The sequence below is a fragment of the Octopus bimaculoides genome, chromosome 9 (assembly GCF_046866305.1).
Source record: "Octopus bimaculoides isolate indiv1 chromosome 9, ASM4686630v1, whole genome shotgun sequence".
NCBI classification, from domain to species: domain Eukaryota; kingdom Metazoa; phylum Mollusca; class Cephalopoda; order Octopoda; family Octopodidae; genus Octopus; species Octopus bimaculoides.
The window spans coordinates 1,309,450-1,326,949 of NC_142936.1; the positions used below are offsets into that span (position 1 = coordinate 1,309,450).

Below are 17,500 nucleotides of genomic sequence, written 5' to 3' on the forward strand. Positions count from 1 at the left end.
AAGTATGAAGAGGAGGCGTGAAAGAAATAAAAGGATTGATGGTGGTGGTGGTGATGTTAGTAGTAGTAGCAGTAGTAGTAGGAAAGATGGAAGACCATAAAAAACACGAAAATCAATGCGTGCCAAGTGAAAATAAAACACACACACACACTTATACACTCCTCCACACACCCCCATACACACTCACATATACATACACATATACATACACATATACATACATACATATTGACAACATATAAAAAAAGAAGCATTAGACGATGAAAATAACAACAATAATAATAAAAAGAAACTAAAGCAATAATAATAACCGGAGAAGGGTTATTGATTGATCCAAATCAGGTTTTGTGGTCGTAAATAGGCGTAGAGTTGATTGACTGGACCCCAGCATATTACTGGTATGGCAGTATGAAGAACAACGCCAATGCTGAAAGAGTTTGCTTCATGAACAGCAACGGCGCCACCGCCTACTACTCCTACTACTCCTACTACTACTACTACTACTACTACTACTACTACTACTAATAATAATAATAATAACAATCCTTATTTTGGCACAAGGCCAGCAAGTTCGGGGTGGGGGGATAAGTCGATTGCATCGACCCCAGTATTTGACTGGTACTTTATTTTATCGACCCCACGAAAAGATGAAAGGTAAAGTTGATTTCGGCTGAATTTGAACTCAGGACGTAAAGAGCCTGAAGAAATGCTACTAAGCATTTTGTTCGACGCACAAAGGATTCTGTCAACTTGTTTCATTTTTTTTTTTTATAATCGTTTAAAATATTTTTGGCAGAGGACCAGCAGTTTTTTAGGGGAGGGATAAGTCCACACGATCGACCCAAGAACTTGATTGTTAGTTTATTTAGAGACTCCCCCACCATCAGCAAAAGGGCTCTGCCGCTCTTCCATTTTAAAAAGAGCCTAAGCACAAGGGAATGGGGGAGGGGTGGTAGTTAATGATATCGACAACAGCACTTTATTTCATCGATCTCGGACCGACGGAACGCAAAGTCGATCTCTGCCGGATTTGAACTCTGAACGAAATGAGTCGGGACAAATGCTACATGGTATTTTGATCGATGCTCGTCCAATGAATGAGATTAGAAAGAAATGCAACGAATGAACGAATTCTTGAACAAACAAGCGCATAAACGAATCAATGAATGAAAACAGAACAAATTGTAGAAAACTAGGAATGAAAGAATAGAGTGAAGGAAAGAAAAGAAAGAAAAATTAAAAAAGAAGGAAGGAAGGATGAATAATAGAGAAGGAATGGAAAATGAGAAGAAACATTAAAAGAAAAAGAAAAAAGAAGTATTTGGAAACTTGTGCAGCTGTTGTTAGTTTGTAGAAGTTGTTGTGAGTCAGTGGCGAGTTTCTGAGAATGTTTACAGAGTAAAGATTATCTTCAGCTCTTTTCTTTGTCATCGGGACTTCAGTGTTATTTCTCTGGTTTGGCGACATCAACAACCCCCACATACATACATACATACATACATACATACATACATACATACATACAGGCAGGCAGACTGACAGACAGACAGACAGACATGCACCCTCCTCCGACAAAATCAAAAACTAAAAAAATCCATTACTGCCACAGAAGCTCTCTCTCTCTCTCTCTCTCTCTCTCTCACCCTGTCTCTCTCTCTCTCTCTCACCCTGTCTCTCTCTCTATCTCTCTCACCCCCTCTCTCTCTCTCTCTCTCTATCTCTCTCACCCCCTCTCTCTCTCTCTCTCTCTCTCTCTCGCCACTACTGACGTCATCACCCCACCGGCGCCGTTACCGCCTCACCATCATTCGCTCGGCAGCCATTACTAGAATCATTACCGCTAAACGCCTCTCCTCCGCATCCGTTACCATCACCTCCAACAACTATTACAGCTATAATAATAACCTCAACAGCACTAGTTCAGTTATAACGACCGCCTCCATCTTCACTGTCCCTGCAAAGAACCAGCCAACTCCTCCATTACAATTACCATCATCATCAAACCCACATTCATATAATAACGGCTTTACGTCTAATACATATATATGCACACAAGAATACATATATACACATAACACACGCATTGCTCGAAATGGGGAGTAGACAGACAGCCGACAACTGATGGAGGGTCTTTTTTTGTATTACTTGTCCTCTTTTTCTCTCTCGTTATTTGCGTATCTAATTCATTTGTTTTTGTATTTCATGTTGTTTACTATTGGTGACGTCCTGTACCCATATATGCAAATATATATATATATATATATATATATATATATATATATATATATATATATATATATATATATATATATATATATATATATATATATATAGGGGGGGATACACAAAAGAAAACAAAAGACGAGTACAGGTAGTGTAGACAACAAACAGATGTATTAGTTTAACGCTCGGGAAGTGAAAAAGTCTTTAACGTTTCGAGCCTACGCTCTTCCACAGAAACAAGGAGAGAAAATAAAGAATGTGTAGTGGCTAGCGATCTATCATGATAAATATATATACACAGACACATATATATAATATTTATATTATTATATATATATATTTGCATATGTATGTATGCGTAATTACCTCCGCCAAGGAAGGAGGTTATGTTTCCATTGGCCTCGGTTTGTCCGTCTGTCTGTGTGCAAAATAACTCAAAAAGTTGTGAACGGTATTTGATGAAATTTGCAGTAAAAGTTGGTAATGACACAAGAAACAGATGATGACATTTTGGGAGGGATCCGGGAATTTTTATGGAATCTTGAAGGATTTTTCATTTGTTATATTTACTTTGCATGAAGTATTACAATGGTACGTTCTTTGATTATCTCCCTTGAAACTACGTTCATCGTTTCCACATAACCTATGGTGGCGTTGCTGTTTCCGAAGTTTATTTTCGTTTCTCTATTAGTAATTTTACTCGCGCATCTGTCTTAAAATGAGCTGCTTGGTGGAGGTCTGCGGAGGATGACATGACAAGCCTTGACTACTGGGTTCAACTCAAAAAGCTCAGGCTTTGCTCCCTCCACCGCCGCTGTGAGCTCTTTATCATCTGTATGATGTGGAAAATATTCCATCAACATTGCCCATCTTTAAAATTCGTCCGAGGCTTGGCCCCCGTGCCATCCGTCCACTACAGAAATGTTCGTGTCGTATCACAACACTATGACAGAACTATTTCACCTCAATTGGCCCTGCTCTCTTCAACATCGTGCCAGACACACATAAAGGAAGAAAGTGACTTCACGGCATTCAAATGATCTCTAGATGATTGCCCCCCCCCCCAGTCGGCCCTTATTGATTTTGATGCTCAACTAATGTTTTAAACTAATACTTTATATGGTTGTTTATTTGATATCTTCTTTTAACCATGTTTTTTCCTATTTGTTTTTGATAATTTGTAGATATTGTGTTATTGTTCTTGGGTTGATATATATTACAGTTCTTTGTATGTCTTTCTATTTTCTAGGTTTGACTGATGAAAGTGATCGGTACGGTTTGCCTCCCCTGGAAGGTCACTCTTTGTCGTGGAAAGACGAAAAAAAAGCACATCTTGGGCCAAACAACACAATGATAGCTAAAATCTGGATTCCCGAAGACCCCAGAGAAAGCAAACTTGGATCCGACTGTCCTAGTTTGCTGGATTCGACGTTAGATTTATGAGTTTCTATCTCAAGCAGAAACAGAAGAATTATGAAGACGAAATGAAATATTTTACAAAATCACTCGGTGACATTTTTTCAAACGTGACAAACAACCGTCGGTTGGTTACAATAACAAAAAATAACACAAAAGAAACCACAACAAGTGGGGAGTGGAGATCTTATAAAACTTATTTGTGTTGTTGTTGTCTATCATTATAGTTGTATTACTTGGAATGAATAGGGCAGCGGGGCCCTGTGTAGGATTCGAAACCGTTCCAGAAAACAACACAACAACGTGAGAAACATTTTGAGAGAAGACTTTTTAAAATATTGCTTTTACAGAAAAGCGAATCCATAACAAAGAGGATTGCAAGGAAGAAGAAAAGAAAAAAAGCAATCAAAGAAAAGATAGAGAAAAATATAAAGAATGAAATTATTTATTTTTATTTATTCTGTTTGAAAGAGAATTTAACAATTCGGAAATCACAGAACAGACTCGAAGATTTATTAATTTATGTATTCTTTCATATAAACAATCATATATATATATATATATATATATATATATATATATATATATATATATATGTATGTATGTATATATATATGTATATATATACATACATATATATTTATATACAAACACACACACACACACATATATATATATATATATATATATATATATATATATACATATCGGTGTGTCATATATATGCAAACATATACATATATATGCATACACATGAATATTTATCTGCAACTTGACCATTAAAAAAGAAAGAGAAACTAATTAACGTATTAATTTCTTCTCTAGACACGCAAACATACGCATTATTTAATCATCAAATATCCTACGTATATAATATATATATATATATTATTTAATTATATATAATTTAAACATATCTTTATATATACATACATACATTATATATATATATATATATATATATATATATATATATATATATATATATATATATATATATATATTTGCATGTATGCATACATACATACATTATTTATTTCATAAGCGAATACATACAGTATTCCAAATGCCTCTATTTATATTCACAGTTGCGAACTTATAAAATGAATCACTCGCAACTGTTTGATGACATCCAATAATAAGGATATTATTTATTAAAATATTTATTTATTAACATATTTAATCGTTCATTGACAAATGGAATATATTCATTGGTTTAGTGCCAAATGTGTAAAAGTGTGGAATTTTTACGATTACGTTTGCAAATACGTTACTTAGCAACAGAAGACTGATTGTCAAACCGAGGCCGGAATCTGAACGTGGTTTTGTTACACTTTATAAGTTTTTTTGTTGAGTTGTTAAAACTTAATCCCTGATTGCTGTGAACTGCCTGGCAAGCATCAACGAAAATAGGCGTCAATTAGGACAGGGAAAGGGGAAAGAAAAGAAGACATTTCTTTCAAATAAATCCATAAATGAATAAAAAAAAATCATATTTGGTTTGAACATAAGGAATGTCTTTCTTAAGAAGATGGAGACACCCTCCGACCCGCAAAGCAAAAAAAAAAAAAAAAAAGAAAAAAAAGAAAATGAAAAAGAAAGAAATAAAGGAAAACGTCATGAAATGTTTTAAAGACAGAAACGTAAAGAGTAATGTAGACAAAAAACGTGACAGAGAATTAAGAAAAATTCCATATTCTATATTCGAAGAGGAATCCCATTGCCCCTTTTCTGAGGAGCAGGGATCGGTGGCGACCTGAAGAGACACTATGTGTGAGATATGTGTTATAACATGTGAATAGAAATGATGAAAAAGAGTTAAAAGTATATGAATAAGTGTGTTTGAGTGTGTGTGTGTGTGTGTGTCTAAAAAAAAGACACTGTAGTCAGCAATGGCTGTGTGTGTGTGTGTATATATATAAATATATATATATATATATATATATATATATGTGTGTGTGTGTGTGTGTGTGTGTGTGTGTGTGTGTGTGTGTGTGTGTATACAGGGTTTGGCCAAAAGTCACCTGACAGTAAATCAAAGCCATTTAATTCCAAGATTTATTTATGTTTAACGAATGAATGAGTTTAATAAAAGCATCTAAATATGGGACATCATGAAATTTGTTCAAACTGAAGTTTTTCTTGAAAACATTCATAATATTGGAATGAATAAATAAAATTGAATATTAAGTATTTATGGAATTTTGATTTAATGTCGGGTGACTTTTGGTCAACCCTGTATATATATATATATATATATATATATATATATATATATATATATATACATATATACAAACGTATATATCTACAAACAGACATATATATATGTATATATATATATATACATATATACATATATATATATATATATATATATATATATATATATATATATATATTACTATAAATACATATATAAAAATTATTTAAACCTTGTCATTCGTTGTTGTGTTGTTATTCTTATGATTCCAATTATTTGTATTGTTGGGGGGGGGGGGGGTCGCATTCATCCTCAGATGATTCGGATGGCTGATGTTGAGAGATCTCCAGTGACAGAGCAGGCTTGTGACGCCCCTCATGTATGAAACACTTATATAACCGACACAATAAATCGACTGAAGTCCATCCACTGCCTTCCTTCCAGGTTCTCTTTCTTTGTAGTGGCTGAGTGGTTAGTTTATTCGGCTCACGAGTTCGACTCCCGGCGACGCGTTGTGTCCTTGAGCAAGACACTTTACTTCACGTTGCTCCAGTCCACTCAGCTGGCAAAAACGAGTTGTACCTGTAATTCAAAAGGGGCCAGCCTTGTCACATTCTGCGTCACGCTGAATCTCCCTGAGAACTACGTTAAGGGTACACGTGTCTGTGGAGTGTTCAGCCACTTGCACGTCAGTTTCACGAGCAGGCTGTTCCGTTGACCGAATCAACTGGAACTGGAGCACTCACCGTCGTAATCGACGGAGTGCCAGTTGCAAACACAACCGATCGCTATATAATTAGACGAAGGACAAAGAAACAAAGATTACATAATCAACTTCATTAGTTTACTGTTGTTTCTGTTCCCTGAGAGCCAAAATCTGACAGCGAGACTAAAGCTGAACGCTTATTAAATAAAAGTACGCCTTATATTTCAAATTTTTCCAAAACGTTGTAAATTAATTGATGTATGAACAGAGCACCACGAATTGATGTGTGTCTTGATGCCCACACACACACACTTGATGCATCACTCACAAACAGACATGCACACACAGATGCATGTTTTCTATGACACAACGCTTAAGTCATATATATTAAGATGTAGCATCAACAAATGCGCTGAGTTAGAACATGACCTGTGACGATACATACTTCGGCTCTCGGCAGCCACAATATCCTACACATAAAAGAAGATATCGCTAGAAATGCTAATAATCAAACGACGCCAAAGCCTGATTCTTTTAAAAGGGCAGAAAGGCCTTGCCCTTGTGCAATCCCATTCTCTTTTGTTTCGTTTCATTTCCTCCAGAGACGGACGTTCTGTTTTCACATCCAACCAGTGTCAATCTGACATTTCTTTCTTCTGCATCAGATAAACAAAGAAGACGTCTGTCAATTCAATGGAATGCATTTGCCCCACCCCCACCCCCACCCCCACCCCCTCACCTCGGGACTAGACACGTGCCTCAACAAGAAAAACAGCTGTGTGGCTTTGAATTATCATTATCATTAATAATATTTATATTTTAATGCAATTCAACAAAGGTCATCGGGTTGGCCGAATCGGTAGAAAGTCGGATTTAATGTTATTTATGCTGATTGGTAACGTCCCTTTAATTTGTGAGTTCAAACAGAACAGAGATTGATTTCGTTTTTTTCTCTCTTGATTGGCTTTGGGCCTGCAATTCTTGATGGAATCATTGGGACACTGTCGTGACATACGGTTCATCTTGGGATCTTACGAACTGACAAAGCCAATTCTCTCGGGCTGGCAAAGGCCTAGAGAGAGAGAGAGGAAGGGAGGGAGACATATACATACACAGAGGCAGAAATATAGATAAACTGACAGAAAATAATCGATGACTGCAGCTCTGGTGTTTTATTTATCGACCCCGAAAGGATGAAAGACAAAGTGGACCTTAGCGGTTTTTGAACACAAAATGTCGGAAGAATGTTGTAAGGAACTCGTATATACAAAGTGTGAAACGCCTCTACCATTTCCGTCATTCTTTGACTCAAATAAAATAAGAAGCAATCGGAAACTGAGTTGAATCCCATCGAGTAAAATAGTCAACCCAAAATGATGAACTTCTGTCTAAATCAGAAGTTTATTGCTTTTTGTTTAACTTCTATGATCGACGGCACTTCCCCCCATGACCATCCCGCCCATTTTAAAATCTATCTACGACAACATTATCTAGTATCTCATTTCCCTTTTAAAGGTTGATTTGAAGCAGATCTGACGAGGGATTTGAAGCAAGTCGTGCTGTCGCACAAAAAGGCCCGTCCTTAGTTCATGACAATTGTTGGAGCTCTTGTGTTCCACGTCTTTCCTAATCTTGCTCATCTATGACCAAAGGCATTTCATCGGTGGTTATTCTGACCATTTTCAGGCCTAGCATGTTTAGGTCACCGCATCTGCTAGGGTGTGATTTAAGGGAGACTTAACTACTATTTAGAATATGTCAGCCACCACATACAAACCTCCATGGTGGTTCGTGGCTCTTGCTGTTCTCTCGCTCTCTCATATACAGCTATGCCCCATTCAGTCGGTGACACACAGAATCTCTTGAGGAAGAAGGCAAACTAAATAGATTTCAATGCTTAAAGATATATTAATATATTTTAACTGGGACTTCAAAGTGGCGTGCTGACAGAATCGTGAGCGCACCGGGCATCATTCTTCGCAGAATTTCGTCTGTCTTTACGTTCTGAGTTCAAATTCCGCCGAAGTCGTTTTTACTTTTCCTCCATGATCGCGATAAAATAAGTACCAGTTACGCACTGGAGTCGATGTAATCTGTTTCTGGTATTGTCTCAAAAATTGAAACTAGTATTTAACTAAATTTATTTTAATACTTAGAGGATTTAGCCAAAATTATAAATAATGGCGAATTGGTAGAAGGATTAGTGCTTTGTATAGAATGGTTTAATGGACATTGGTCAGCGTTAATGAAGAACCGGTCCTTGTGGGTTTGTTCTGGCCATCCGTTTTAACCCTCATCACCGCAACCCACTACCATGGTAATTTCAATGGCACCACAAGCTCCCATCACCACTTGTCTGCCGTTTCTTCTGTTTGTAATTCTTTCTATAAACATTGGATTTCTCCACCACCTTTCCCTTCCCATCGTCATCTTCATTAGCATCATCATTGAAGTTGTTGTCATCATCGTCCGAACATCACCCAGCAACAACACCCTGATATCTGAACATGAGACCTGTTACAGCTGCTTTTGGAGAAGAAACCCCTTCGACTGGATAAGCCCCGAAGACACTAAGTGACATACACACAGACACACACAGACACACACACACACACACACACACACACACACACACACACACACACACACACACACACACAGTGACAGACACAACATGTCTTGGACAACTGTGAAGCTCTGTCGGTCGAAGTTATCCAACCAGACAACCAAGAAACGCGACACCATTGAGGTCTGTCATCACTACCACCACCACCACCACCGCCGCCGGCGCCACCACTACAGCCACCGCCGGCCCCACCACCACAACCACCACCATGTATGTAGACCCTGAAAGTGATCCCTCGAGTAGCTAGAAATAGTAGCGAAGCCTCTTTCCTCGTTTTAGAAACGAACACATGAGATTATGTGATCCCTGGTTAACAGTATACCGGAAACAGACGGGACGGTCACGACTAGACTGTCTTTGATCGCAGTTCAGCACAAAGTTGAAGTAGCATTAAACAACAAGAACAACATCAACGCCGCCGCCAACATTACCAAATAACATATACCATAATCAGGATCAAAACTAGCCGACCACCACCACCACCACCACCACCGTCGCCACCATCACTGTCACCACCACCACCACCACTGGCACCACCACCACCACCACCACCACCACCACCACCACCACCACCACCACCACCTCCACCACCACCGCCTGGCACCTATACCACTACCAGTTCCACTAGCCTCACCATCACCACCACCGCCACCACCACTACAATCACTACTACCACCACAACCAAACAATGTCCAGTGTTACATGACCACCTCTCTCCCTTCCTCTCTTTCTCACCCACAGCCTTTGTTCAGGAACTGCCCCGTACTAGTAGTAGTAGTAGTAGTAGTAGTAGTAGTAGTAGTGGTGGTGGTAGTGGTGGTGGTGGTAGTGGTGGTGGTGGTGGTGGCAGTGTCGTCCTAGTGGTTATTGTCAAGTAATAGAGTCTCTCCGACTGCTTGTGAGAGAGGGAGGGAGGGAGGGATGTGGAGAGTGGTGGTGGGGGTGTTGTAAGAGCCGTGAGAGTCAGCCACCTGTATTTCCATCGAACTATGTAACACCGGTACCCAACACCATAAACCGTCACCACCCACTCCAGACCTACACCCACCTCTCCCACCTCTCCCACCCCCTCCTCACGATGCAACCTCACTGCTCCACCCCCGCCTCTCTACGATGACACACTTCCGCTGTCAGGCTCCGCGTGACCTGCTAGAAGTGACAGCTCAATCTACCTCAAGAATACATTCTATCGTCTTAGAAAAGGACACGTTTGTCTAATGCGGTTCTGGAAAAAGGAAAAAAGGAAAAGAAGACATGATGGGCACGGTTGGAAGGCCTTTGATCATAAGTCTGTTTAAAATCAATTTACGATTAAAGCAACAACAAACACAACAGTGCGTCTGACCACCGCCACCACCACGGGCCGTCGCAGAAAGACGGAGTCTCTACGGGATTTCTCGATCGGCTAGGAATCTAAATCGCCCTTAAACCCCATATATCTTCCTTTATATAAAGGGCAGGTTAGATAGCACAGTCCTATATATCCATAAGAAGATGGTATGATTGCAGCGAGGCTACATTTGAGCATCATCACCGCCACCAACACCGCTACCACTAAAATGACGTCAGCACTACCGCCGCTGCTGCCGTTATAGATTGTGTTTTGGCACTTTGTCTCTATCCAGCCACCGTGCAGAATGCTTGCTATTGTTGAAAAGAATCCATTTTTCATCACACATAACAATGCAATACAAAAATGGTTCGCTTTTATGCCGTGACAGCAAAGAACAACAAGTTTCAAGACGACGTTTCATTTGTCCAGCTTCTTTATCTTGCCGATTTGTATCAGATGCTCCAATACAGTTGGACTCATGTAGTTTGAGATGTATCCGTTTCCACTACAATTTCCAGCTCATCGTTATCCACCTTGGTCTCAGCTCTACCACGGGCTGATCTTCAAGAGTAAAGTCACCAGACCGGAACTCCTCAAACCATCAACATACAGTGCACTCATTTGCTACATCTTCCCCAAACACCTCGTTGATGTTTCGAGCTGTCTGGGATGCATTGGTTCCACGATGGAACTCATATTCATAAACAACACGAATCTTTGATCTATCCATGGGTTCACAAAAATTGATTTACAAGAGAAATCTCACAATATAATCAGACGCCATGAATTGCATTTTGAAAAGTGGTGAGGTAACTCTTCACTGTTGTAAAACAAAGAATTGTCAGGATAAAACGTTACAGTTAATGACTGTCAAACTTGGCGCATAAGAATATCGGACATTTCATATGACCTGATATATATATATATATATATATATATATATATATATATATATATATATATATATATATATATATATAAAGAGAGAGAGAGAGAATTGTTGTGATAGTTGTTTTCTCTCAAATCCTATTGTCTTTGTATATTTAAATCATTCAATTTGTCCTTCTTTTGAAGAAGATTGTCTTTGATTTGAAGGAGATGTAATTGTTATATCATTCAAGGAATGGTGTTATCCTGCACAGCTATCTTCGATAGCTCCAGTCAGGGAGAGTATATGTAAAGTATACATAAAGAGAGCATATACAACCAATAGAAGAACAAGAAGAATCTATAAACTCTCTAACATCTGATATCCTTTTCCTCTTTCAGTCACACACACACACACACACACGCACGCACAGAAATATGTATGTATGTCTTTATAACACAAGTAATTTTCTTCCATCAAGACGAACAGACAGACAATAGAGACGGCCATGGAAAAATACATGCAACAACCATTATTGTTATATTTAAATTTATCTGCAACCGCCTGGCGCAGCACGTGTGACCTGAACGAATGTTCATTTCAAACTGTTGACTGAAATCCTGGAATTATAATAATTTCAAAAAGCTTTAGTACAGACTTTACTTCACCTGATATATATGTATATTGATTTTGTGCGATCTGTGTGTGTGTGTGTGTGTGTGTGTGTGTGTGTGTGTGTGTGTGTGTGTGTGTGTGTGTGTGTGTGTGTGTGTGTGGTCTGTGTGTGCGTGTGTAGTCTGTGTGTGTGTATAGTTTGTGTGTGTGTGTGTGTGTGTGGTCTATGTGTGTGTAGTCTGTGTGTGTATATATGTACGTGTGTAGTGTGTGTATATATGTATGTGTGTAGTCTATGTGTATGTGTATTTATATATGTGTGTGCGTGTGAGTGTGTGTGTATGCGTGTGTGTATGTATTATGGGAAAGCGCGTAGCCTAGTTGTTAGGCGTGCTGCACTCTCGATCGTGAGATCGTGGTTTCGATTCCAAGACCGGCTGCGCGTTGTGTCCCTGAGCAGGACACTTCACTTCCTGTTGCTCCAACTCAATCAGATTCGATCTCACCATGGGCAGCACCATGACATGCTTCTACTACCACAGCTTCATGCTGGCCAATGCCATGTGGGTGGAATTTAGTCGAATCTGTATCTAAAAATGACCGACGTCTACTTTAAATCAACAAACTCAGAACAATGTCTGCTGTTCTTGCTGCCAACCAAAGAATACGAAATCAAAATACCATTTAAGCTGGCAAGAGGAATCTGCACAATTGTATCGAATCCGGTAACCCGGGAGAAATGATTCCAAGAACTTGAAAAATATTACTCGAAAGACAATTCACTTTCATAAATAACAGAATAATAAAGGGAATAGAGCGGGCAAAATCATCCAAGAATTATGAAAAACAAAAACAATAAAAAGCACAATATACTTACCTTAAGTTACCTTATACGTCAATACACAATGCCAAAAAAGAAAAACAAAAAAACATGGAAGCATACAACATGAACTCCTATCGAAATTTACATACCATGGACAAGAAGCATTTCTACCACTTCTACACAGCACTTTCCTTGCATAATGAAACTGTAACATCCTACATATAATTTAAGTTTTACTTCTATTCTTTTATTTCCCTTTATACTTCTTATTTCCATCCTTTTCCAAAATAACTCCTTTTATTGAACTCTACTATTTCCTTCTTTGGGACCATCTCAGATTGTCTCTGATGAAGCGATATCCTTAATGTCCCCCAAAACAGCTGTAAGACTAACTTTCTCTTTATAAATGTCCCGAAAATTCCACACAATCTTGGCTTTGTTGTCTCATTTTATTTAACATATACATGCTCGTATTAGACCCGCATTAGACTCCTCGCTCGTATTATTACCGAACCGAGAGTTTAACTACGGTCCTTCCATAGCACTTACATAGCATTATCTGCTACCATGGGTCTTCTGAATACCAATACCTTTCATATATATATATGTCTGTGTGTGTGTGTGTGTGTATGCGTATGTGTGTATAAATACACACACACAAACACAGACACACACACACCTACAAACACATACACACACACACACACACAACCACACACACATCCTTGCAGCATTCGGTTTAACTTAGCGATAAACAAAAATGACAACAACAATCGATAAATCAATGAGCCAATCATGTCGGCAGCAGAGAATAAAATGGCTGATGGGCAAACGATTGAGTTGGATCGCAGCAATTGACAGTCTCTCCGCGCCAATCAATCTTAACGGCTAATTTAACAAGCAGCACAATAAATAAATGTTGCTGTCTTTGTTGTTGTTGTTGTCGTCGTTACAGTCGCTTCTACTGATGATGATGATGGTGATGATGTTGATGGTGATGATGTATGTCTTCCGTGTTGATAGAGAATAGCTGTCGATAGGAATAAGTGGAAGGATACGAGGAGAGAGAGAGAGAGAGAGAGAGAGAGAGAGAGAGAGAGAGAGAGAGAGAGAGAAATAGAGTGAAAGAGGTGGAGGGTGGTCGGGGAAGGGAAAAAAAGAAAGAACAAAGTGAATCGATTGAGTGAATGATTGATTTGGAAAGAGAAGAATAAATGAATAAATAAACAAATAAATAGAAAGATTTGTTCTTTTTTTTTACAAAAGAGAAAAGATGTTCGAAGATTGAATGGCGATGAAGTAATTATGAAAAGAGGTTTAAAAATATGTAGGTGGAAATGTGGGGATGGTGGTGGGTGTATGAGGTGAGGCGAAAGTTGTCTCTTTGTGTGTAAGTAAGTGTTAAGTATGGACAATATTAAACCAATCAATCGAATGAAATCGAAGTAAAGAGAGAAACAACTGAAAACAGGAAATGCAGAACAAGTAGGAAAACATTTGGCAGCCATCTTGCCTTCTTAGAAAAAAGGTCTTCCTTGCATTATCTCCTCTTACATTCGTATTTGTATTCTGTTTATCCATTTTATCATTTCAGAGAATAACCATTCTACCCGTCATAAGTTCTGGGCTGAACAGACCCCACCGCTGACAGCACCTTCAAAGCAAGAGCACCGTGACCGGAGCTACAGATCAGAGAACAGAGTAAGTATTTGGCAATAAGAAGATGGAAAACATAGTTTCCTTAAGTACAAGACTTTCACTGAGGAGGTTTATCAAGTCCAAAACGTGTCCAGGGTTGTCGTCGTATCCACACCACCAGACTTAGTCTTCACTGTTTTTTCAGGTCCAGTTTCAGTTAATTTCACGAGCAGGCTGGAACCCTCGTCGTCGTAACCGACGGTGTGTCTGTTTGGTGCAGAAAAGGTATCCATGGTTATATTGAGTCACGGACTGGGTCAAGAATAGAGGACGTGTTTGTTGATTCTTTTTTAACATAAAAAAAAGCTTCAGTTAAGACATCATCAGGGCGTCAAACTAGATGAATTTAGTTACCTTACGTTCAATAATTCGCCCCGTTGGTTTCGAACCTCAGTGAAGCTGAGCACTTTCTGGTAGTATATGTTACTTTTCATTGTTGTGGTAGTAGTCAGAGTCGTTGATTTCCCCCTCGAAGGGTCGTCATAGTACCATTATTGGAGCGGGCAATGTGTTGCGTTCTTGAGCAAGGCCTTTCATTTAACATAACTCCATCCATTCAGATGCAAATGATTACTGGCTTACTTCTGGTGCTGCTTGTTGTCCCTTCAGCTGTCACACCTTCCCTGTCTTGTTGTGTTAGCGTAGGGTGAGGGTCGAGAAGGTGTCTGCATCTCGTGACTATGTAAGATTTACGTACAGTTAATGAAAACCTGGTACAGGCTACTAAGTGGTATTCGCATGAAAGTGACGGCTAAGCTGTATTCTCTGCTCTCGTTTCAATCCTCACTTATAGATATAGAAACCATAATCGTGTTTTCTTTTTATTAGATACAGTATATCAAGAACAACGTTATTATCTGGATGGATGTGATTTGACTGCTGTATGTAGGGAGAGAGAGGCTCCGTCTTCGGCTCATTCAACAATATATAATGCTGTGTGGAGTAAGGCATAATACATTACGGTTTATGTGTAAGCGTTCACCTCGTCACTAGAAAGGTCACTATTAGAGACGAAAGAACTTCGACAAACAAACAACCGATTGATTGTTCAACAAATTGACAAACAATAAAGAACTGATATTGAACCAGTGCGTGTGTTTATTTTTATTGGCATAAAGACCCTCCCAAGACAAAACAAGATATTAATAAAATGTTTACACCTAAATCAGAGACAGCTGTGTTGCTCACCATTTTTGTCGTGGCAAATAGTCCTGGATACATTCGGCTGAAAAGAAAATTGAGGAAATGGTCAAGGCTGGAACAGTCAATAATATCAATAAAATTAAAAGCACTCACCGTCACAGAGTTATTCATGCAAGTTTCCTTAATAGACTCGCGTTGAGCCCTTTACGAAGGACAGGAACCGTAAAAAAAAAAGACAAGATTCAATTGCAAAACAGAAAGCGAATCAAAGGTTCCGTTCTTGTTTGGCAAATATTGACAAAATGCTGCGGCAGAATTAGTTTTAAAAGGCATCGGTTTATTTCATCGAGTTCTGAGCACACAATAACTCCGTGTCCCTATTAAAAAAACACAGACGTTATATAGATGGATAACGAAAGAGAGAAAGAGAGGGAGAGGGAGAATACAAGAGAAACATCCAATATGGAAGACAGCCAAGTGTTGTCAATGAAGCTTAAAACAATGTTTGAGCTGCAAAACAATAAAAAGACGGAAGGAAAAAGGTTGTTTTTCTTCGCTTTTGCAGCGTTTTTATCGGTTCAAGGAATGAGATTGGAAAAAATTGGTACACAAAGTAAGCAAATGTTTGTGTTTGCCTTTGAAAATATATGCAAGTGGGGAAATACATCTACACACAACATACACGCGCGCGCACACAAACAGACACACACACACACACACAAACACACATGTGCATGCATACATGTACATACATATATATTCAATATATATATATATATATATATATTCAATATATATGTATCTGTATATGTATATATATGTATGTATATATGTATGTATGTGAATATATATATATATATATATATATATATATATATATATATATATATATATATATATAGACACACACACACACTCTTATAGGCACACAGGTGTAAATGTATCTACGCAAATGTAAGTTTATGAATGGAAATGGGCGTTAATGAGTACATGCATTTGTGTGTGGAAACGTGCGTGTGTGTGTGTGTGTGTGTGTGAGTGTGCGTGCGCGTTTGTGTGTTTCCAAGTGTTAATGTCAAAAGGAATAAAGAAGGTGGATAGAGGGGTGGAGAGGGGGTGGAGAGGGGCGGAGGGGTCAATTAATGCGATAATATCAAAACAAAATCTATGAGTTTACACAAGCATGAAGCATATATACGTGTTTGCAAATGTATATACCGTGCACGAGCTATTATATACGTATATATATATATATACTTATATATCTTATATATATATATATATATATATACATACACATATACGCATATATAAATACATATACGTATATATATATATACATATATAAGATATATAAGTATATATATATATATATATATATATATATATATATATATATATACATATATAAGATATATAAGTATATATATATATATATATATATATATATATATATATATATACATATATAAGATATATAAGTATATATATATATATATATATATATATATATATATATATATATATATATATATACATATATAAGATATATAAGTATATATATATATATATATATATATATATATACATATATATATATATATAATGTGTATGTCTCTATATGTTTGTAAGATCATGATTGTATATATATATATATATGTGTGTGTATATCTTTGTCAATACAAATGTGTGTGTGGGCGGGGCGATGAGGTAGGTAAATGCGCAAGATTTAAGTATATAATTTTCAGATAATATAATGTAATTGTGTTTGAGCATTGGACATATTTTGTACATGCATTCAGGTAATTATGCATTTAATGTATGTATGACTATATGCATTGAATAT

At 37.8% G+C, this 17,500-nt stretch overlaps 1 protein-coding gene across 1 annotated transcript in view; it reads left to right on the top strand.

Moving 5' to 3' along the window:
* The window catches only part of LOC106871334 (pancreas transcription factor 1 subunit alpha), an 18,470-nt gene extending 14,416 nt beyond the window's left edge, over nucleotides 1-4,054 (top strand). The window contains exon 3 of the mRNA XM_014917737.2: nucleotides 3,473-4,054. Within this exon, the coding sequence (XP_014773223.1) occupies nucleotides 3,473-3,666 (194 nt within the window). The 3' untranslated portion in view covers nucleotides 3,667-4,054. The remainder of the gene's footprint in view (nucleotides 1-3,472) is intronic.
* The last annotated feature ends 13,446 nt before the right edge of the window (nucleotides 4,055-17,500 follow it).